Source organism: Saccostrea cucullata, unplaced genomic scaffold, assembly GCF_032062105.1.
Source record: "Saccostrea cucullata isolate Sc308-1 unplaced genomic scaffold, CSIRO_AGI_Scuc_v1 ctg3543, whole genome shotgun sequence".
NCBI classification, from domain to species: Eukaryota; Metazoa; Mollusca; class Bivalvia; order Ostreida; family Ostreidae; genus Saccostrea; species Saccostrea cuccullata.
This window is the reverse complement of record NW_026934733.1, coordinates 13375-38397: the sequence shown is the minus strand read 5'-3', so window position 1 is coordinate 38397 and position 25023 is coordinate 13375. Positions and strand designations below refer to the sequence as shown.

The 25023-nt window shown below is 31.6% G+C and overlaps 1 protein-coding gene across 1 annotated transcript in view; it reads left to right on the top strand.

The window, feature by feature from the left end:
• Positions 1-3682: 3682 nt before the first annotated feature.
• Positions 3683-25023, top strand: part of LOC134241239 (uncharacterized) — a gene marked incomplete at its 3' end in the record, with an annotated part of 34605 nt that continues 13264 nt past the window's right edge. Inside the window, exons 1-3 of the mRNA XM_062723301.1 lie at positions 3683-3778; positions 3919-3988; positions 5742-5833. Of these exons, the coding sequence (XP_062579285.1) occupies positions 3760-3778; positions 3919-3988; positions 5742-5833 (181 nt within the window). The remainder of the gene's footprint in view (positions 3779-3918; positions 3989-5741; positions 5834-25023) is intronic.

Below are 25023 nucleotides of genomic sequence, written 5' to 3'. Positions count from 1 at the left end.
CCTCATGACTGCAGTCATGGTCTCTAAATTCTACTTTAACAAAAAAAACTTCATCCTGTGCAGAAATCTTTATCCGGATAATTATTTTTTCATCTTCAAATATTGCCGCAGCCACACTGTATAAAATTACGAACTCTTCTGGACCTGGTGATGCATTTTTTTTACATAGCTGAAACAAATACACTGGTAAGTCTAGTGCCGTTCAACCAGACACTCGGCTGTCTCCGTTAATCTCCGATCAGCTGTAGTCTCGTTCAACCAGACACTCGGCTGTCTCCGTAAATCTCCGATCAGCTAGCATCTGCTGGTCGGACATTTACGGAGACAGCCGTGTGTCTTTTTGAACGAGACTATGGTAGGTCAGGTTTTAAATAATTGTCTTAATATCGTCTACAATCAAGCAGGAAAAAAACACATTGTAATTTTTTTCTCAATAATTAACAGATATTTCTTTATTATGCATGGGTACTTGTTTTCAATCAAAAACTTTCCTCCATCCACAATTCCTGTACCTCGGCATGATAAAAGGTGGTGGATGTTTGACTTCCTTTAATAGGTAAAATATAAAAACAAAGAGAAATCGATTGCTAGAAATCCATCACCAGGAACGAAAAGTGCACATTTGCAGCAGATAAGAAGGTGGGGGGGGGGGGGGGCTTCTATTCCGTTTTCTGTGAAGTAAAGTACCAAACATTTTTCTGCATGGGTAAAAATTATACTTCAGCTATAGGGATAATATGCATCTTTAATGCAGTGTCTCTTCAACAAATCTTGTTAATCTCCGGTAGGAAAGTGTTGTGGTTGCTTTATAAGGATCATTTGTGCGATGTTATTGAGGGAAAGATGAAATAGAATGTGATCCTAAAACTGTTCAAAAAAATAAATTCCGAAACAAAAACAGGATTAAAACAAACTAACTCACACACACATACACACACCTTCGTATGTGATATAATGCTCTCTCTCTCTCTCTCTCTCTCTCTCTCTCTCTCTCTCTCTCTCTCTGGAAAATGATGTCGCTATTTACATGTTGCCCCTTATTAGCAGACCTAATTTTTTTTTATTCATACAAAGCTACACTCAAAATCTTACATGTATGAGAAAAAGAAAACACCTTCTGTGGCCTTACACATTTAGTTAAATCGACAAATAATATAAATTAACGGTACAATATACTTTTTTATATATATGTCAACTTGACGTAAATGTACCCTGACCTTCATATTGTTTAATTTTTTCGATCCTAAAATGGCGAATTAAATCTCTGAAACAAAAGAAGCATACAATACATCAATCTGATATTTTCTCTCTCTCTCTCTCTCTTTTTTTTGGGGGGGGGGGGTTGTACATGAAAGTCTCTAGTATCGGATGAATCTAAGATAATACTAAGATTTTCCAAGCATATGCCACATGAAGGGCATTTAGGGCACAATAAACCATCACCCCACCCCACAAACAAACCCACATCCGACGTGTCTCCTTTTTAAGGGGGGGGGGGTAGAAACCAGATGTTTCTTTTATAATGCTAAAATTATCGATCAAAAAAAAAGGAAAACGAACAAATATTTAAATAAAAATCACATACGAAATGTCATTTGAAGTCCGAGGTGATTTTTCTTGTGCAGTTTTTACAACCCAAGTATGGAAATGTGAGAAGTAAATTAATGATGTTTTCCGATAAAACACAGCGTCATGACATAAAATTTGTAATTTTTCTTTGAAAATTTTAACTTATTTCTAGTCTATGAACAATGACATGTTATATATCATTTGAAAGAGAAGAAAATTTTCTATTAGAATCACTAAAAAACTCAAAATGTCAAATTTTTGACTTAAGGATGGTTTTTGCTTGACGGTCATCAAATGTGAATAATGCTTTTCTTATTTTGTTTGTTAGAAAGGGAATTAATGTCGCAGAAAATAGCATAACCCGCATAATGATTTTTTTTCTGTAACAATGCGACATTCATGCCGGAACCAACAACCAAAACGTTTTTTTTTTTTTGCTTAAATAATTGCCAGACACTGGAACAGCGATGAGTAAATATTGGAAGGTGCACATTATCAACTCAAGTAAGAAGCGATGGATGTTCATAGTTGTCTTCAGAATTTACTGGTCAGTTACTCCATCAGTTCTAGAATAGTTGTTTGAATAATCATTACCAATCTGTAGTGTTTAGACATTTGCATATGTATAATTGTTAGTATTCAAAATTAACATGACTCATTATCAGGTGTCATAACCGCCGTATAGTCCTTGACATAACTGAGAAACAACGGAAATATTCATCGACAATTCAAATCGTAAATAGATAAAATGGCCTTACAAATAGTTGGAAAACGTCAGTCAGCATTTGACTTAATGTAAAATTGTGTTTGCTGACAAAGTCATTGTATCGATCATAGAACAAAGAAATATTAAAATAGATTGTAAGAAAAGTTGGATGTCCTCCATAATGTACCATTTTGACTGTTTAAACGCAATTTTTATGAACAAGATGAAAGCAATCATATTTTTTGTATTTAACAATTAAGATCAGTAATCTTGAACACATTGACCAATTCGACAATGTTTGTATCATATGAACAACAATGAAACAGTTTATGAATTCTTCACTCCAGTTTTCTCACATTCAGACGTCGTATTCATATATTGACGTATGAAGATGTAAATGAGATTTTTAACGGTACGAATAAATGCTTATTTACGGAAGCCCATTTAGGACCTATTAAAAATATTTTTGAATTCGTTATAACGATTTTTAGAATTTGTTATAACGAATTTAATTTGTTATAACAGATTTTTTGGAATTCGTTATAACGAATTTAATTTGTTAAAACAGATTCATTGAATTCGTTATAACGAATTTAATTTGTTATTATAATAACAGATTCATTGAATTCGTTATAACGAATTCAATTTGTTAGAATATATTGTTAGAATTCATTATGACGAATTTAATTTGTTATAACAGATTCATTGAATTCGTTATAACAATTTAATTTTTTATTACAGATTTGTTGAATTCGTTATAACTAAATTTTTGAATTTGGTTATAACGAATTCAACAAATCTGTAATAACAGATTAAATTCGTTATAACGAATTCAATAAATCTGTTATTACAAATTAAATTCGTTATAACGAATTCAATAAATCTGTTATAACAAATTAAATTCGTTATAACGAATTCAATAAGCCTGTAATAGCAAATAAAATTCGTTATAACGAATTTAATGAATCTGTTATAACAAATTAAATTTGTTATAACAAATTCAATAAATCTGTTATAACAAATTAAATTCATTGTAACGAATTCTAAAAATTGTTATAACGAATTCAAAAATATTTTTTGATAGGTCCTAAATGGGCTTCCGTACTTATTTCATAAATCAAGTAGCGGTTTTAAAGTTTATTAATATTTTGAAATAGAATATATAGATAAACGCAGAGGAACAAGGAAGAAGAAATAATCATAAGTGAGATAGGGTATAAGGAAGTAACAAGATTCAGTATAAAATTTAAAAAGTGTCAAAATATAAAAATAAAACGCTTCCTGTTGTTTTCTTTTATTCTGTCATACATATAGTAGATGAATTGTGACTTGAAAGCTTTTTGCTTTAATTTATGATACATGTACATTGTTGTATACTAAAAAAGCTTTTTGCCTTAATTTATGATACATGTACATTGTTGTATACTAAAATAAGGAAACATTCTATCAAGGAAGCATTCATTTAAAAAAAGATTACCTATAACATGGATATTTTCAAATGGCGTGAGTCTCTCTCTCTCTCTCTCTCTCTCTCTCTCTCTCTAAAAATTACAGCTAGAACATTGATTAACACCTAAATGTTCTTCTAATAGATCGTTTTCTTCATATTTTTTTTTTGTTTTGTTTTGTTTTTTTTTTTTTAGTTTTTCTGGTTATTCTGGTTATTGCTGTCCTGCATTTCATTCATTCAGTCCAGACTTATACGCTACAAAGGTGTGTATTTTTATGCAAAATTTCCTCCACGAACTGTGAAACTAAAATCAAAATTTTCTTTGTGGGATAGTAGATTTTTGAGGCATGGAAATAGTATTGGGTACTCCAGATTTTAATTCGGGTTAGAGAGAGTTTTGGTAGTGATGATAATGAATAATTTTCGTTTTATCTGAGTCATAACTTATTGGGTCTTTTTTCCACCCCGAAAACATTTAACTTTAAGTTTAACCATTATAAAATAAGTTAGTTTACAGTTCACAAAATACTTTTTTTTGACTCATCAGATCTGAAATATCAAGTAAGATTTTCTAATCATATTTTGTCCGGCGTCTTTCTAATTTTCCGTTTGTAAGTATTTTACATTTTGGACTAACATGTAAACATGTATCATCAGTTATCTCATTATTGAGCCAAATTCATGCAAACTTGGTATCCGCAAGTGTAGGAAGTCCATTTTATACAAATAAAGTATTAGACGCTCCCTCTTACAAGAAGAGATAACATAGATTAAATGAGATTTTGGTGGCAACCCCAAAAATAAAAATTCATGTAAAGTCTTACATAGTCAAGGTTCTTGCTAATTTGTTCAAAATCAGGCCTCTTGGTGGAGATTTGGACCACAATGAGTAGTCTGTTACTTACATAGAAAAAAACTTTTATAAACCTCTTCACAAGAAAAACAAATCCATATATTAAATATATCATATTTATATGCAAGCATCCTCTGTCTCTTGTATTGAAGATTTAACTTTGTTCAAACCACGAAACTTCGGGTAAGCTTGGGTCACAGCAAAGAGACTAAGTTTCTCAAAGGAGTATATTAAGGAACAAGCATGTAAATTCTTTCTAAAACGGTATGATCGGCGTAGGCTAATAAAGTCAGCATTATGAATTTCTTAAAATAAATTTGTAATTTTTTTTTAATTTAGTGACTGAAATTAGTTTTTTTTTGTTCGTGTGCCTATACATTCTCATATATTTAAATTCACATTATTTCTGAACTGAGTCTGACATCATGTGTAATGTATGCCTTTTTCACAATGCAAAATCATAACTTTAAACTGAAGAATAAGATTTAATTAAGCATTGTTTGTAAATTATGAAATTGCATGACCACATTATGTTGCCTTAAAAAGTATTTTTGTAACTGCAAAAAATATAAATTAACATATCTTTAACAATGACAAAAAAAAAATAAGAAATAAAATACATCTCTTTCCAAAAATGCAAAAAAAAAAAAAAAAAAAAAACGGACTGTGTGGTTTTTTTTTTTAAGATTTCAGGATATCAGACTTATGTTCTCACGCATGTATTCTACTTAAATCTAGAGCTAGTCATCTTTGTAAACAGCTTTTTCTTATTTACTGGATGAGTGATTATTATGATTATTGAAAATATCTATAGTAAAGATTAAATCCTTGGCAAAATTATGTTCAAAATTAGTAGTGTAATGAACATGGGGATAACGAACAGTATTCAAGATCAAAATTCCATAACACAATACAAAATAGGGAAAGAGCAAAAACGGGCCTCCAAAACAACAGAGGTTGGAGCAGGTGCCAAGGGAGGAATGAACATCCTCTGCCAACTGGTTACACCCGTCGTGTGCTCCTTGTCTTTATCATGAAATACCGGAAAATCCATCGTTAATTCAGGGTGCAAATAATGGACTAACAATTGGTATGAAAAACTTCAGTCAGCATTTGACTTAATGGTAAATTGTTTTTACGTTTTGTTGTATGTCCTGTTTAAGGAAAATATGTGTGGACATTCCTATGAAATTTGCGGGAAGGAAACTGGCTTGTGATTTTACGTTACCGGAGGCAAGGAGATTTCTTCAGGGAGGTAAGTTCATTCATATCTTAATATACTTGTGAAATGCAACAGTTCTTAAAAGTTATTTTTTTCTCTATACATGTATATATAGTACACCTGCAATGTAATTATTCTTTTTTTTTCCTCTATACATGTATATATACTGACACGCAAAAGAAACGCAACACCCGAATTTGGGGGAGATAATTACGTAAAGTAAAGAATTTTGTATTTTAAAATTATGGATATCTTCAATTTGGTAAATATCGGTAATTTAACGGTTGAACGATTTTCGTACCATAACCGGAAGTCAAGTTTGAGTCTGCTTAATAGAAATCAAAAATGGCATGTTTAACAAAACATTTGGCAATATTATGGGAGCTTTAAGGGTTTATACTGTTCATCTTAAGTAAAGCAGCAACATTTCAAAAAATAAAATCTCCTTTCGTTTCCCGTTACGATGCTAAGGCTTCTCGAAAATGGCTTAAGTAAGCATTTCCATTGCCCTAACTGGAAAATCTCAACGTAAAGGTGATGAAGAGTTGATGATGCAAAAATACACTGCATTACGCATCAACGGGGTCTTATGTATCATATATGCATAAATGATAGTCCTTGGACCGGAAGTTCAAGGGTTACTACAATGCACTAAGTTAGAGAAAATTCGACCTAATCATCTTCTAAAAAACAGGCATTTAAAAATGTCAAAGAATAACTCCTTCGCTCAGATCTCGATATTGATTAACCTATTGTATCGTAAAAATTAAGCTGTAATTGTTTTTTAGGACAGTCTTGCACGTTGTAATTGAATGACTGGGAGGGGGGTGTTTTAACAGTCATATGTTACTTAGTAAAGTTAAAAGATAAACATTTAACATTTTTATCAAATCCCTGATGTTCTGAAAAGTAAGGTTAGCCTTACTGTATTCTTTTTTGAAAATCATTCGATAAAAAATTCAAACATTTGTAGATTACTGCTTGTTGCGTTTCTTGTGCGTGTCAGTATATATAGTATACCTAATTCATTTTCAACAGAAACTGTAGGTATACTTTTGCTTCAACATAAATTTTGTCTTAAAGCATTCAAAATTTTTTGTGATACTGATGATTGACAAGCGTGTATTTCTTGGTCATGAACAGTCCATGTGTAAGCTGGCGATTTACACTTGGTTAATAAATATAAAGAATTGTTACCTAAAGATCTCATCTCTGCAATATAACTTAAAATTTCAGTAATTTAAATAAAGAGTATGATATCTATTAAACAAGTTATTTATAATTGATACCGATCGTAGTTTTCTACAAAGTGAATGATTAAAAACTTTAGGATTTTTAACCTTTTAACTGGGGAATCTAGGATGGGGGAATGGAATTCGTTTTCCTCATAAAATTCTTATATTTTCCTCATAATTTTACGCAGTAGCCTAATTATGATTTAGAAGATGATTGTTGGTGTAAATGTCCTGTAGAAATAGAATATAATTTCAGGATTTTCATTTTCATCCGGAAAGAGGTAAATAGATGATTTTTGCTTTCCTTTAGATGTATCAAAATGGACTCTTCTCACAATTTAAACATACACAATACACAAATCATATTTTTAATGATGAATTTTAGGTTGCCAAGAATATACAATAATTATTACTTTTTTGAAACTTTCATTTTTTAGAACACGGGAAAAAACAAAAAAAATCTAAAACTTTTTCTCTACCAAAACAATAGTTTTCAGAATGTCTCTCACATTTTAACATATTTAAAACCAAACGAAACTTTGAAAAAAAAACAAGGTATAATACTGATGAAATACGCCTCAAACAGTCTAATAATTTTACATATGGAAAGTACTCGGCATATGCTGTGGTTTCATCAATATTCGTTGAGCACCAATTTTCGAAGATTTCGATGTTCAGCAGATCCACCAAATTTTAATATTCATTGAATTAAGATATATGTTATTCTTTAGTCTAGGCAATGCTTTTGCCCATGAACTTACATATCCTTGAAAACGTCTGTTTTACAAAATCTACGAAAATTGATGCCAACGAAAACTAATGAAACCACAGTATCTATTACATACATGGTAATGTCCCACCTGTACATTTACGCGCTACGAAATTCTCCTCCTCAACATACATTTTAAAGGCAAGCTTACATATCTGAAATTTATATACATACGAAACATCTAGATCTGATTTAAGTTCATGCAATATACAGGTGTATAAATTTGTTATGAGGCAATTGCAAATAAAATGAGAAATATTTGATGGAAATCTGTTAAAAAAAAATCAGAACATAACAAAGGTTTAGAGCTCTAAATCTGTCTTGTATCTCTAATTTTTGATGATCATTAGAATATATATATTTGTAAAAATGGGGAGAGAATGTAAATGTTTTGTTGCAACTGTCCATGTGCCTTGAACATACCCATGATATGAAGACGTGATTTTTATGCCTCCGTAAACAAAGTTTCATGGGTATATAGTTTTTTGTCGTTTCCGTCCGACTTTTGATTCAGTAGAACTATGCCTTACATATTTCACATCTGATTTTCTTGTGACAAGACCTTTCTTTGGGTAACACCAAATCTCATCTTTTGCCCTTGATATTGGAGTTTTGACTCAATTTTACAAAAAATATCCCAACTTTTTACTTCGGTCATATCTTTTGAACAGTTGATACCAGGACTTTTATTTTCCATAATGTATTTGTTGTGGCAAGACCTTTTATAGAGTACCAACAACTTTGATCTTTTGACCATGACCTTAAAGATTTCCATACTTATGAAAAAAAACTTTAACCTAAACCTTGGCCATAACTTTTGATTGTTAAGGGCAAGAGATTTCATACTTCAGATATATAAGTTTTGTGAACAGACCTTTTATTGGATACCAAGAATTTTAATACTACGTACATAATATACAAATTATGGAGCATCAATAAACATACATGTATATTATGTTCTTCATTTCTACATAAACAACTCCAGAAATAGGAGCATAAAAACCACTGTGGCTAAACAAGAGATTTATTGGATAAGAGTTCAATTAAATTGTGCGATGTTTCATCACTTTACAAGTTAATATCTGGAAATATCCAATTACATTATTTCCAAATTTCGAAAATAGCTTTAGAACAATGATTATCTCTGTACAGTTCTATAGTCCCTAAAACGTTCTACTTTCCAACCTGAAGGGTGAAAGAACGGTGAACGAATGCAGAGGGAACGGTTAATGAACGATGTGCGAACGCTGAACGCAACTTGGTGAACGATGTGTGAACGGTGAGTGAACGCAGAACACGAACGGAGCGCAAACTGAACGGTGAACGCAAGATTAACAATTTCTTAGGAATGCCTCCGATCTTTTCCTTGCGTTGAAATTATTCTATGATTCAACAATTCTAATTTCAGGTGCTAAGATATTTTTAAACAATAGATAAATAAATAATAAAAACATTTTTTTCTGCACATACATATGTTTTAAGTCGATATTTTAATAACATGTTTTTAATTGCCGTAAAACATGAGTATTTGTTACCGAACGCTTGTAGTATAAATATAAAATAAAACTACACGTACATATATAGTAAATATGCTTATTCTTTTAACTAATAAAATAATGTGGACTGTAGCAGATAAAACTACTACTTATAGAATGAATTAATTACATCTACCCGGTTGGAACAACCATACATGTACTTCCGTGCCAAGGCGATTCTGAGTAAAATAACGGATTTATTTTTATTTACAAATGTCTGTTGACGTATTGCATAAATTCGCTCGTATTTTAAAATTCTAATGCAAAATATTAAAACTTTATGTGTCATTTTATTTTTTATGATGATTATTTTAGCTAACTTCTAGGTGGCTAAAAATTCGCTCTTGTGTACAACTTGACCTATGACTTTTACAAGAGAAATATTTCATAAATTATTGAAAAAAACTGAAATAAAAAATATTTTATATTGAAAACTATATTGCAAATATATAGAAAAGATAATATGAGTAGATTTTTTCATCAACGTACTTATTTTTCTTGAAATGAATTTGATAATTCCACTAGAATCACGCATGTGTAGGAGGACATTTTCAACCATGTCAAAATAAAAGACTAATATACGGCGATGATACCTTATATACAGAATATTTTTATTTACTACTGTTTAGGAAGGTTAGAATTTACATACAAAAGTATTTAAATGCACATTATGTCTCAAATAAAAGAAAAAAATGAATTTTATTTCTCCTCATATTTTGAACATAACGTCTGTCAGTCTCAATACTACGATGGCCGATATGAGCCGTCAAAATACAAGTAAGAGTAGCTCTATTATGTACACATAATCGATGGCAAAACGCATGAAGTAGTAGTAAAAATTTGTACATGTACAAATCTTGAGACAAAATACACTCGAGACTACTTAACATTCCTTAGATTTACTGGGAAGATTAACTGTAAACTTAGAAGGAACAAAATCAAAAACATGTGTATCTGATTTTTCTTCTATTTTGTTAAATAAATGTTGTGTACCTTACTTCAATTGATCACAAAATGCAGCGAGTTTTTTTTTTTTTTTATTTTCGTCTTTGATCTAATCAAATATTTTGCAAGTTTCTCTAATAAAATTATCTGGGTGTTTTTGATTTTAAATTTCACGACAACAAAATCTTAACCTTCATTCATAAGCCCCAGGACGCTGGTTAAAAATTCCAGAAACAAGGGATCTGTATCTTAATTATCTCTTTTGCCACTAGATGAGAATCTGCTTCTTGATGATTTAATTTGATATTAAATTTCCACAATTTTTGGCTGTGTTGGCTATGCACATGTATGTACCGTGTTTTGATTATATTTTTTGAAGAAACTAACATGTAACTCTTTATTTTAAACCCCACCCTAAAAACAAATCCTTTGTACTCTTCGGAAATCCTGCAAATCTATTTAATTTTATGGCTTCAGTAGTTTTGAAATGTGTTTATTTTTTTATTTGAACTGGGGGTACATTTTCAAAGAAAAAAGGAAGTAAAACAAAGATGATATTTACCACAACCTTAGATCTTTCCATATGTGTGTGTCAATCTTTGCTTGAGAGTTTGTATGGGGGGGGGGGGGGGTTAGAGGGACACAAACCTAGAACCTCCTTTCAAAAATGGTTGGATCCTCCCCTGTTTCATACGGTACTTTACTTGCCCTCATTCCATATGCCAATGCTTTTAATGTTATTTAACAGCAACACTGATTTTACTTTTACATACATGTATTTTGTCAGCGATCTAATCTGTCGGGTTTTTCCATCATTTAATTAAGGCATATTTTATGAGAGTCGTTATTCAGATTTCATAGTAAATGAGCTGTATTTTATGTTAAACATTATGTATTTCCTCATTCTATTTTTTTCGTCGTTCCGAGAAAAAAAATATGGAACATGATGGAAACGACAGAGCATAATATTAAAAATAAACACATTTCTTGCACATATCATCAAGTAACAGATTTTCATCGGGCTGGAAAAGAACTAATAAAAATGCAGCTTCATTGTTTCTTAAATCTTTTAATAGTATTTTGGGTCCTACGAATGAAGATTAATAATTTTGTTGTCGTGAAAGTTAAAATTAAAAAAACCATGCAGAGACTACAATTAAAAGGAACACAGAGGGATCAAAGGCGAAAATAAAAACAATCTTGCTGAATTATTTTAATCAACTGAAGTAAGGTGACACCATTTATTAAACAACTAAAAATGAGGGGAGAAAATAAAGGAAAAAATCAGAAACACATGTTTTTGATTTGTCCCTTTTAAGTTTACAGATAATCTTCCCAAAAAATCTAAAGAATGTTAAGTAGTCTCGAGTGTATTTTGTCTCAAGATTTGTACATGTACAAATTACTATTACTACTTATTGTGTTTGGCCATTGATTCTATGTACATGATAGAGCTACTCTTACTTGTATTTTGACGGCTCATATCGGCCATCGTACAATACACATGGTAAATTGCTATAAAATGGGACATCGCTTATGCAAACTCTCTTAATTTTCTTGTCTACTGGTAGAAAGTTTACTTTTTCATCAATTAAGTGGTCACAGATTCAACAGAAAAACGAGTTTGCTGAGAAATTAACAAATCTGTGAGATGCTTCCTGTGTCTGTCATGACAAGTTGGCGTTACGTGCAAGTTTAAGAATAGAGCTCGGAGACGCTTCTTCTCATACTTTTGACTTAAGGTTATGGATATTTAAAATTTCTCTGGTGTTCTATGCAAATATGCTTACATTTCTATAAGAAGAGCTACCGAGAGAGACCGAGAAGACACGAAAGCTTGTCTGTCCAAGTGTTACGTTACAAAAAGTATGTTACATTTATATAACTTTAGAAGTCGTCTTTATCCTAGATTTTACACATATCATCAAATATTGTCAACCAGTAGGTGTATTTTGTATGTTTTGTTTAAATTATGAACGTGCACGCTCTTCATCATTACATAAACCCTTCAAATTTGAAATTTCTTACAAAACTTACCGATTGACAGACATTGCCCGAATATTATCGTAACGATGACGGACAAACCGAATGTCTGTCCATGTTACATAAATCAAACAGATGCATTCAGATTTAAATATTCATTGAATTTAAACTAAAAAGATATTTAATTCAGACATTTTATTGTATTATAAGGCAGAATTTGTCTTTATAACTCATACAATACAGTTTTATAGTTATTTTCTTGCAGTTCTTAAAACGTGTCTGTCAGGGTTAATGCGTCTGTCCATGTTACGTTATAGGTTTTATCAATATTAAATAATATTATTTTTAAAATTTCATTAGTATTTTCATAAATAATATTATTTTATGTATTTTAATTCCTAAGAATAAAAGATAAGCTTTGAATAATAAATTTTATTGGCTCGTTTCGAACGGGTATTGCTCAAGAAAAAACGTAACATGACAGACATGGTAGAAATTTTGTATGTTACAAAGCGTATGGCGGAGATTTATCTTAGAAAAATTCAAATTTAAAATTTATAAGGAATCAAAATTTGAATAATGTCATTTTCATAAGATAACATTACCTTTTTGCTAAAATAATGAAGTTTAAAGGTGACTTGGCTGGCTAGGTAAAGGAGTCTGTCAGTATTACGTTCGTCAGTTTTTGCATCAAAAGTAGCCTACAAATTGTTTTTTTTTCTGCTATGTCAAATTGATTTTTTTAACATTATAAGGAATTGTTTGAATTTATTTCTTATTAATTATTTGTATTGCTAAACATCAAAAATGTTATTTAATCATGTCATAATATGCTACAAGTCTGTCATGTAACGTTATATGTCTGTCATATGTTACGTTACACACATTTCAAACATAAATAAAATATTTATTTTTGACTTAATTATCTATTCAAACATTGTTTTACCCTAATTAAAGTGTAAACGTCGAATATACATAAAGAAATTTATGAAAAAAGTGTGTTTACAAATTTCTTTATTTGTCCTCCCAGATGTACGCAAGAGCGAATTTAGAGCAAGATGTACCTGGAAATATTTCCCGGCCGTGATTGTACGCAGACAAGATGACGGAAAGAGGCAATCAAATTATTTGTAATAGATTAAATTTTCAAAACTAAATAAGTGATGTGCTGACATATATTTTATTAAACAGAAAGATGTAGAGAGAGAGAGAGAGAGAGAGAGAGAGAGAGAGAGAGAGAAAGAGAGAGAGAGAGAGAGAGAGAGAGGGGGATACCCTTTCATTCTCAGATATTTGTTGAATCAAATAAAAATTCAAATTATTTTTCCTAAATATTTCAAATAGTAAAAGTAATGAATTTTTTAAGATTAACAAATCCATTTGACAGTATTCATCGTCTTTTATTTTCAATCTTCAAGTTCACTTGGTTTACAGGATGTCCACGAGCTTGTCCTGTCAATCAAAATCATTCGACGCAGTGGAGGTGTGGAAATCTCGTTTTACCGAACATGCCGAAGGCAAAAAGTCACTTAGTATTTCCAAGAAGTTTTAATATTTTTTTTCTATCACTTCTAGATCTGATTTACGAATTTCTCAGAAAAAATAAATAAAAAATGGGAATATATACTTGGAAGGATTAAATTTGAAATAGAATTTGATACATGTTCCCTGCCAATTAAAAATACAACTTTCGGCACATGTATATTTTGTACGGCGCCGCTGGAGGGCCAGGTAAAAAAAATATTTTTATTTGTTCGGACAATATAGAAATTCGTTCGGACGAATTAGTTATTTGTTCGGACGAATTAGATATTCGTTCGGACGAATTAGAAATTCGTTCGGACGAATTAGTTATTTGTTCGTACGAATTAGATATTCGTTCGGACGAATTAGAAATTCGTTCGGACGAATTAGAAATTCGTTCGGACGAATTAGTTATTTGTTCGGACGAATTAGATATTCGTTCGGACGAATTAGATATTCGTTCGGACAAATTAGAAATTTGTTCGGACAAATTAGAAATTTGTTCGGACGAATTAGTTATTTGTTCGGACGAATTAGGTATTCGTTCGGACAAATAAGTTATTTGTTCGGACAAATTAGAAATTCGTTCGGACAAATTAGATATTCGTTCGGACAAATAAGTTATTTGTTCGGACATATTAGAAATTCGTTCAGACGAATTAGTTATTCGTTTGGACGAATTAGATATTCGTTCGGACAAATTAGAAATTCGTTCGGACGAATAAGTTATTTGTTCGGACAAATTAGAGAAAATGTGAACAACTGTCAAGACACCGCGATTAATGTGCGATTTGCACCAAGACGTTACATTTAATTTTGATTCTTTGCAAAATAACTTTAATGAACAACATTATCAATAAATATTTTGAAGATAGGTCGTTTTAATGTTGATCTCTTTCTTATAATTTTTAAGTACATATTCACTACCCTGCATTTATTAATCATGACATGTAAATGATTTTTGAAATACATTTCTGATACATATGTGGCTGAAATATTGCCGATTCGGCGTAAAACATTCAATCAATCAATCTGGTACATATGCGGTGCATAAAATGAAAAAAAGGTCCTCATTGAGTTTTTAATTAAATTATCCTGTTTGTGAATTAAGAAAATTTCACAAAAATCTTATGAGTGTGTCAGGGATGGGAGTGAAAAGATGTTTGGTAAGAAGTAACTGACCCTTTGAATTTACTAATGGGCTCTCAGATAATATACCTTCAGAATGGCAGACTTTAGGCCTATAATATATACCGGTATAGAACCATTATTTCCGAATATTTACAATCAACATACCCGACTTTAATAGCACATGTCTAGTTGCAACGTGTGTATGTCATGGTCCAAAGAGCTATTTATGTATTAAAAAGGGATATATCCTCCTGAATAAACAAATTGTATATCACTCTTTACAAGATAATTTGTGCAAACATCTAATTTGTCCGAACAAATATCTAATCCGTCCGAACAAATAACTACCCAGATAGCATGACTATGTTGGGCCAACATTTGTTAAAGGTTGTATGGTTGGCGTTGGGGGAACAACGTTGGGCCATTGTTGGACCAATGTTACCAAGTCAACCTTCTCGACCATGACGGAATTCCTATGTTAGCCCAATGTTGGTACAACGTAAGCAACTTCCCTTCACTTTAGTTTCCAAGGAAGGAAGGATCCTGGTGTTGGACCAACGTTGGACCAATGTTTATAATATACCCTTAAAGAAAGTGTATTTACAAGTTGGTAGTAGTATGTTGGCCCAACGTTGGCCCATTGTTAGTAATACACCATTAAAGAAAGTGTCTTATCAAGATTTTAGTAGTATGTTGGCCCAGCGTTGGCCCATTGTTAGTAATACACCATTAAAGAAAGTGTCTTATCAAGTTTTTAGTAGTATGTTTCCCCAACGTTGGCCCGATGTTTCTAATACACCCTTAAACGAAAATGTCTTATTAAATTGGTAGTATTATGCTGGCCCAACGTTGGCCCGTTGTTTGTAAAACACTCTTAAAGAAAGTGCCTTATCAAGTTGGCAGTAGTATGTTGGCTCAACGTTGGCACAATGTTTGTAATACACACAAGTGTTATTTTGTTTAGGTGTTTCAAAGATGGGGTATTTATATTGGGCCAACGTTGGCCCAGTTATTATACTGCCAACTAATTGATGGTGTCAATTTTATAATTAGTTGCTGAGCTTTACGTTGGGACAACGTTGGAACATTCTGAAATAATTAAGAGGACTTTCTATGTCCATGCTTATCATTGGATGACTGCTTTTGTTTAGATATGATATTTTCAACATTTTAATTTTGCACATAAGTGATCACAGCACCAAAGAGTGTTTTATTCTTTTTTTAATATTTATTTGTAATAACCCAGATAGCAGAACATCGTTGGCCAAATCTTACATCATGGTTCTATTATCTATGTTGGGTTACCTTGATTGGGCCAACAATGGCCCAATATGGAATATAATTGATAGCTGGTTATGTAAAACGGTTCGGCATTAGTCCTATTTCATAAAACTATTATTATGAGAGAAAATATTTGTTTGGGGATTGACATCGGCCCTACGTTGGCCCAATATACCATGAATTTGACTAAGCATCATGGGTAGACAACAACCGGGCTACTTGTAATAATCGCGCCATTTTTAATCTGACACGAGCGAGCGTAATGAGACTGATACCTTGCATATCTGCATCCACTTTGTAAGTATTAATAATATGTTTGCCTCGGTATATCTGAATTAACGTTTAGATTTTAAACGATATCATGTACATATCTGTTTAAATCAGACATGGGGAAGTGCAGAGGCCAGGTGCTAATGGGTCAACACTGCACCCCAGATAGCATGCTAACACTGGGCCAACGTTGGGCTAATGTAATCGGTTACATCGGGCCAATGTTGGCGAATGACATTGACCCAATTTAAGTTTGCTCATCGGCCCAATGTTGAACCGATATGTTTCACCAACGTTGGCCCAATGTAGAGTGTTATTTCTAGAGATATTGGCCCAACGTTGCGCCAACATTGGCCCAATGAATGCGACATTGTTGGCGAAACGTCAACAAGAACATTAGGCCAATGTTAGCAAATGACGTTGGCCCAGTGTCATTTTGCTCCTTGGACCAATGTTGGCCCGATATATTGGACCAACATTGGGCCATGTGTATAAACATTTAATTGTTACAAATATGTATATTAACAGATCTGATCGTCTCTACAATCAGAAATAAATCTACGACCAATCCTACTTGAAAATACAAAATTCTTATAATTTATCAAATCAAAATAAATTATCAGTGATCAAATTTATTGTTTCTATACAAGAAAAATAAATGAAAGTATAAAATAAAAAATGTGTTTTGATACAGTTAAAACAATAAATAATTTGCACCTTATTTAGATTGAAATTTGTGTCTAGTTGAATAAATTTCCGAAGTCTACCACTTAATTTACTTATATACACTTAAACGTCGAGTACATGATCAAACATTTTGAAAATGTTGAACATGTTGAAGTTAAAACAAAATTTATTCAGTACTAAACATAAATTGGGTTCTTTCATTTAAAATTTGTTCAGTGTAACGACAAATTTTCAATACATTTTTTTATATGGGGCAACATTGGATCAAACGTTGTGATGATGATGATCAAGCGTAGAAATGTTATGCATAAATGCCTTCATCACGCAAGCTAATCACTTAATTACACCAAGAAACAAAAAAGACAGTTATTCCTAATTGACAGCTTAAACATAAAGTGATATACTTGTAAATTTAATCGTATGTTTACTCTTTACTGAGAAAAGTAACAAATGTATTAAGTACCAAATAATTCAATTTTAGTGCTACTGGAGATTCTAAAAAGACATTGAGAACACAATCAAAGAATAGCTAAGGTATGCCAAGGACAGGGATGGGGGAGGAAGAAACGGACAGAGAAGAAAAGAAAAGAAGGGGGAGGAGGGAAAAGACTTGGGAGAGAGAAGAGGAGACTTAGTAGAGGGATCAGATGGAAAGTGACAGTGCCTAACTTTTTTCTGTAATATAGTGTGACATACCTGTAGTTCTACCCTTTTCCGTGTCTGTTTGTCTGTTACAAACACGATGCAGATGCCAGAAACATTTTTTTGTGTAAGTAGTATTATTTTAAGAACAGGAGGGCTTTGTTTATTTGTTAGACGTGCTTATTGATACCTGTAATTTACTGAACTTGTGCATAAATTTACATCAGAGAGGGAGTATACAGTCATGTAACCCTACATGTATCGCTTGAAGTGAGCATCAACTAGTTCTTTATTAATGTTTTCTTCATGCACTGAGCAATAAAATTATAGTATGTCATAATTTAATTTTATATTTTGATTTCCTTTTCCTCAGTTTTTTTAATAAATGTAGAGCTACTTACAATGCAATACTTGTTGATGGCAATTCTATGAGATATTGAGAATATGTATCAAACTATCAATCTAGCATATATAGCATATATAGATAGTATTAAAGGGCTTTTACCATTAAACTGTACTACAAAACTAGTATAACCTTATTGTATATATTTGTTTGTCAATTTTGAGGACAAGTGGCCTACCAGTGAAGAGCAAATGAGTTGTCATGATGGAGAGCCAATAAGATACAAACCAACGATGGCCCAAAAATGATGTTTTCCTAATATTGAAAGAATAAGTGGACCAACAATGGCTCAATGATATCCGTTCGTTGGTCCAACAATAAGCCAACAAGTTGGTCTGATTAAGGGCCGATGAGCAAATTACCGTTGGCCCAACATTAATTGCTTACAATGGCCCAACTGTACAAAAATGACGTTTGCCCAACATTGAAAAAATACATTGGCCCAACAGTGGCCCAATATTAACTGTTACATTGGCCCAACAATAAGCCAACACGTTGGTTTGATTAAGGGCCGATGAGCAAATTACCGTTGGCCCAACATTAATTGCTTACAATGGCCCAATTTTACAAAATTGACGTTTGCCCAATATTGAAATAATACATTGGCCCAACATTGGCCCAATATTAACTGTTACATTGGCCCAACAATAAGCCAACAAGTTGGTTTGATTAAGGGCCGATGAGCAAATTACCGATGGCCCAATGTTGAATGCAAACGGTGGCCCAACATAAGGAGCAATGTTGGCCCAACAAATGTCCAATAACATCCTGCTATCTGGGTAATTTGTCCGAACAAATAACTAATTTGTCCGAACAAATTTCTAATTTGTCCGAACAAATTTCTAATTCGTCTGAACGAATATTTTATTCGTCCGAACAACTAACTAATTCGTCCGCACAAATTTCTAATTTGTCCGACCAAATAACTTATTTGTCCGAACAAATTTCTAATTTGTCCGAACGAATATCTAATTTGTCCGAACAAATATCTAATTTGTCCGAACAAATAACTAATTCGTCCGAACGAATATCTAATTCGTCCGAACGAATATCTAATTCGTCCGAACGAATTTCTAATTTGTCCGAACAAATAAAAATATTTTTTTACCTGGCCCTCCAGCGGCGCCGTAATTTTGAAATACTATTGTTTAATGACTTGTTTGATGTTCGTTTTAAGACTGATTTTCTTGTGTTAGAGTACAGATTAAATATTAATTAAAATACAATGAAAATACTAACTAAAATTTGATTTTGGGAGAAAAGGAGCCCGGGGAGTGGGGGGTGGGGTGGGTGGGGGGGGGGGGGGGGGGTGGTCTCTTCAACAAACATATATTTAGGTACGGTGAGGGAAGGAATTTTCCCTCTTTTACAATAGACTTAACGTAAAATAGATAATAATTCAAATGTATTACATTTTAAACAGTTGGTCTTTTCTAAAATTTAAAATCACACTATCAATTTATTTAGCTCTAAAGATATTTAATGAACTTAATATCTGCAATACTGTTCATAATTCCCAGACCAATATATACAAGGGTTGTCCGAAAACATAAGCATTCAAAATTATTTAAATAGAGAGAATCTCTGCTACTAAACACGAAAAAATATTAATGAAAAAAATCTGCTTCAGAAATTTTTCACGATACATTGACTGTGACCCGGTTATTATGAAATAAAATGATCATTACAGGTGTGTGTACTTGATCTCGCTGCACTGAGAATTCAAACATTCACGTCTATGACGTCACTGACATCCGACTGCAGGGTAAATAGAAACAAATGTGTGGATTGGGCAACTTCACAATATCTAAATAATGGAAAGATCTATAAAAATTTGATTGATAACAATTTCTTAAATAAAATGTTTAAAAACAGTTTTAAAATTTAGAATAAAATTACTCAAGAATTGTTGATTTTAACAACGTTTAACATGTATATCATCACCGATTATGACGTAATATGTCTTTTTAGTCATGTGACATGTACCCTGTCTCCCCTTAACGAGGCCAGATCTAGTTGAAAATTACGAAAACGGAATGATAAAAAATTTTAATTCTTAAAAATATATTTGTATGTTTTATGCTTAGAAAAAAAAGAATGAAATTTTGTTATTTTACCTTTATTGTAGTCAAATGGGGGCACTGTCAAGATATGGACTATTTGTCGTATTTTTATACACAATTACATGTACATGCTAAAACTCTTCAATAAACAAAGAAATTTACAAAAAAATACATGATGAAAATCTTTGTTCTTCACATATATCATGCAATTTTCATTCTTCTTATAAAAAATGAAAAGAAAATTGGAGGTAGCCTTTATTACAGTGAAAAGGGATATGTCAAAACACAAAATTTGGATTTATTCTATCCAACTACGTATTTTATAGGTCGCAATGGGTTTACATAACACGAACAAACGATTGCAATACTGTATTACTTTCTAAAAAATAAAATAATTCTTACATTATGAAATAATTTTCTCGCCATGCTTTATTTTTCCCTTAACACGCGACGTTGTTTTACGTTGAAAAAAGGGGTAGAGGGAGGAAGGGGGTAAAGGAGACAAAATTACGATTTTTATTAATATCATATAATATATAGAAAAATAAAATATTTCGGGGGTTGCATTAAAATGATTTGTAGACTTATTTTATTTTTTTAAATCTGAAGATAATCCATGCATATTTAAGTCCGCAATAAAAAGAGTGTGTATAAATACTTCAACGTGTTCAAAGAGAAAGTCTAAAATCGTTTACTTTTGGTGCAGTGTTTGTTTTTTAATCTCACAAATTGAAATAAAATAAGATAAAATTAATGAATCTGTACTAAAAATTATTCCCTCAAAATTGATTAGGTTCCAAAGTTGTTTATTAATTTAAATATCAAAAAAAAAAAAAGCCAGCTTTCCATGCACAGTCTATAGAGCTACCAGGTAAGCAGGATTAGCGAAACATTTTAGCACAATTTCACGTCATTTTAAGGTCAAGATCAAGTAAATGAAAGGTGCCTACAGTTTTATCAAACTTGAGAAATAAATTCCTTCATTGATGCTTTACAACTTTAGCTTGGTCAAATAAGATGTTTCGGGGCATGATTTGTAGATAAACAAGATGAAAAACTGTATTTCAAACTGTCATTTTCAATGAAAAATTAAGAAAACCAGTCATGAATATGGGAGTTTTTTTCGTATTCGGCAAAGGAAATGTATCCAGATTGCCTACATTCTCTCAGAAAACGGTAATTAGTATGCTCATGGCCTCTTCTTTAAATCAATATCAAATTTAATATAGGTATCCGGTTTACTTTTCATAGGATTTCAAATTGAATGACTTGAAAATACCATTTTTTCTACATAATTCTGCTGAAGCCGTAAAGTACGGGAAAAAGAAAGTTGAAATTGATTATGACGTCATAATGGATCTAGCACCAAAAAATTAGTCTCAAGTTATTTACTAGATCTTGACCTTAATAGTGACGTTATTGTGTTTAATTGTGATGGCAGTCAAGGGTATTATGACGTGCCTGAGTCGACGCTGCGTTAAAACGTATGCGCAGATCAAGTAGATCGGGCCTCGTTAAATAAAGTCGTTTTTACGCAGTCAGAGGTAGGATGATTGCAGGTAATGAGACAGACATTGTTAAGTATTATTTTACGTATGAAACCAGAACATTCTGTGCACATTTTATGACTGGTTAAAGCGACATAAGAAATGTACTGAGTTAAACGGTGACTATGTTGAGAAAAGTTACATGTACTCATATCAAGCTTTCGACGTCAGGTAACGTCAAGGATTTTCGTTTCAGTGCTCCGGTTATGAGTGTGTGTCTTTTTTGTATCTGATAAAAAATTAACTATTTGTGCTTTGTTTTTGTTGAAAACTTAAATTAATAAAATGAAACATGAATTTAGTGAAAATAATAGTTTCATATATTTAATCAATGTTTATCAGTAATTATCAATGTTGTCCACGAACTTTACGGACAACCCTCGTAGTTCTAATATGTTTTTGTGCATTTTATTTTTAAATATGTGTTAGAAATTTTTTTGTGTATGTGTATTCTTGTCTTGGATTATTTAAAGAATGAAGCTAATTTCAACTTATGTTATACAATATAACATAACTTGGGGCAGTTTATGCTTTATAAACCGCGAAGCGGTTTATAAAAAAGCGTAAACTGCCCCAAGTTTTGTTTTATCGTATAACATAAGTTGAAATTAGCTTCATTCCTTATAATTTAATTTCAATATAGACAATAAGACAATTTTTCTTCCAGAATAAGATTTCAAATTGAGCATTATTTTAAAAGTAACGTCAAGCGGAGTAATACTTTTTTGACGTAACTCATTGTGACGTAGGCAAGTTATGTTATCGAAAATATTATTTGTTCCTCTGAATGATTCAGCCAATGAAATAGCTTGATACAAGTGAAATTAAAGTATTATCCATCCATTAATTATAACGATTTGTCGTCTTTTTTGTTACAACAAAATGTTGCCGTGCTTGAAGAATTGTACATTGCCCTTATTTAAATTTAATATTTTAGCATCGTTCTACATACATGTAGGTACATAATGGATTATTTTCCAGAGAAATTTTAATGGATAAAGTAACAGCTAAGTTATACTAATAGAAATATCAATACAGTAGATATTTTTTGCAATTAAATAATTATCCTTCAAACATGATATCTTAGTTATTTAATTAAAAAACATGCCGAATGTCCGAATGTTCCAAATGTCAGAGGCGCAACGAAAACGACCTTGACGTTAAATATTCGAATTTTTTACAAAAATTAGACGGAGGTTCAAATTCAAACTATCGTAATTCAAAAAATGCCGAAAATGAAGAGACCAGTGAAGGTTAGTTGAAATGGAAATTTTCTCCACTTTTACCAGCTGTATTTTGTTTTCCCTATTTCAACACAGAAATAAAGGTAAAACTTTGTTTAATTTAAATATTGCGAATAAAACCCAGAAAAATCACATGCATGAAAGAAAATTCTTGTTTTTACAAAATATTTAAAAATAAAAGCAATATTTTATACATATTTTAAAAGAAGAGAAAATATCCATTTTAAAAATATTAATTTTATTGAAATGATTTAATCAGGAAAAAATATATCTATCGTCAGGAAAATCGGTCTTGCTTTGGAAAAATTGCATCATTTTCAAAATGTCATGGATGTCTTCAAAACGTAAAATCTATTAATTACCGATTAATAAGGCTCGAAATTTTTTTAGGGTCTGAAAGTAGAGGAAATTTTCTATAAGATGATATATAGTATATAGTTTATATACCTTAATGCTATTTTTAAAAAGATATGGAGGTCCTGTTATCGCGTTGTCTATTTTTAACGCGCTATCGGTCATATTGACCGATGCGGTAGAGAAGGGGTTAAAAACCGAGGCCTCTTTTCAAGGTAGGCTTTGAGTTGAGTGTCGAGTAGAGGTCTAGATTTGAAGTTTTCCTAAGATGAAATCTCCATATAAGTGAAAATATCTCCAATGGACCGTAAAACAACAAACAATCAATTAGCTAAGCAAACTTGTCGTTAAGGTAACTCCGCCCTCATATGATGTCATATCATAGGTTTTTACAAAAACTGAAATTAGTGAAAATTCATACATAATAGAAAAAAACCTTTTGGAAGAATGTTTTACAAAAGGTGTAATGATAAATATTGTAAAGTAAAAGAATTTTTAAAATGCATATTTTCTTTATTTCATCAATTATTCAATCTTTAATAATTTTGACAAGGGCAATAACTCTTTCTAATTGTACTTCTATTGTAAATTAGTCTCCATGATATTCACAATTCAAAAGTATCTTATAAGTAGGAAGTATTTAGGAACATTCAGCTTCAGAAATTTGCATTTGGACCAGTTTTGACATGATTTTTATAATACTGTTTACAAAAAATGTGCAATTTTTTTATGCTGACATACACTTCTGTTTATTATGTTTCTCATCTTAAATAATATGGTGATCTATACATTTTTTTTGCAATCATTGGAAAATGTAAAGAATATTAAATGAAAATAAATACAGTTTTGTACATTGAACCATTAAGAATTTGAGGGTGGAAACACCTTAACATTCTTGCGTAATGGGACTCAATTTAGTTTACATGTATTTGAATATTCACATCATTTTAATAGGAGAAGTACGAATTAAATTAAAAGCATTTTTAAATTTATTTTTCAAGAATCATTTGCCAGATAAAATTTTGCAAGAGTTTAACTATATATTGTTAATTTGATTTTGTTCACATTATGACTCTGGGAAGTCTAAATAATAATACACAGCTGGACATCATTATCTGAAAAAAACATTGCGCGATTGGACAAACCGACTTATCAGGTAAATTTTAGAAAAATTATGTCGACTTCTCCAAAACTGTGATGAAAAAAAGATGTCAGTTAGAACATGTAGCTAAACCAAGGGGTATAAACAACATACGGAGATCCTAGTCCTGATTAATTTATCTGACAAGTTCTCATAAATATTTGATATGTCGACATACCTGTCTGATAAGTACACACAAGTCTTCATGAATACCAGACTACTGGTGGCAAAAATATGCCACCATATAAAAGCCATTTGAAACAATATTTAAAAGGAAGCTTATCCTCCAGTATGACTATGTTGCGTCACAACAAGAAATGAATGTTTAATTTACACTGTAGTTAAAATAGGATATATATTTAAAACCTTTTCAAAATCGGGTTAATTGATTAAACATTTTCGTATGGAGGCTTCCAAAAGAAGTGAAAATATAAATTGATTAACCATGTCCCCCAGGTATGGTTTAGCT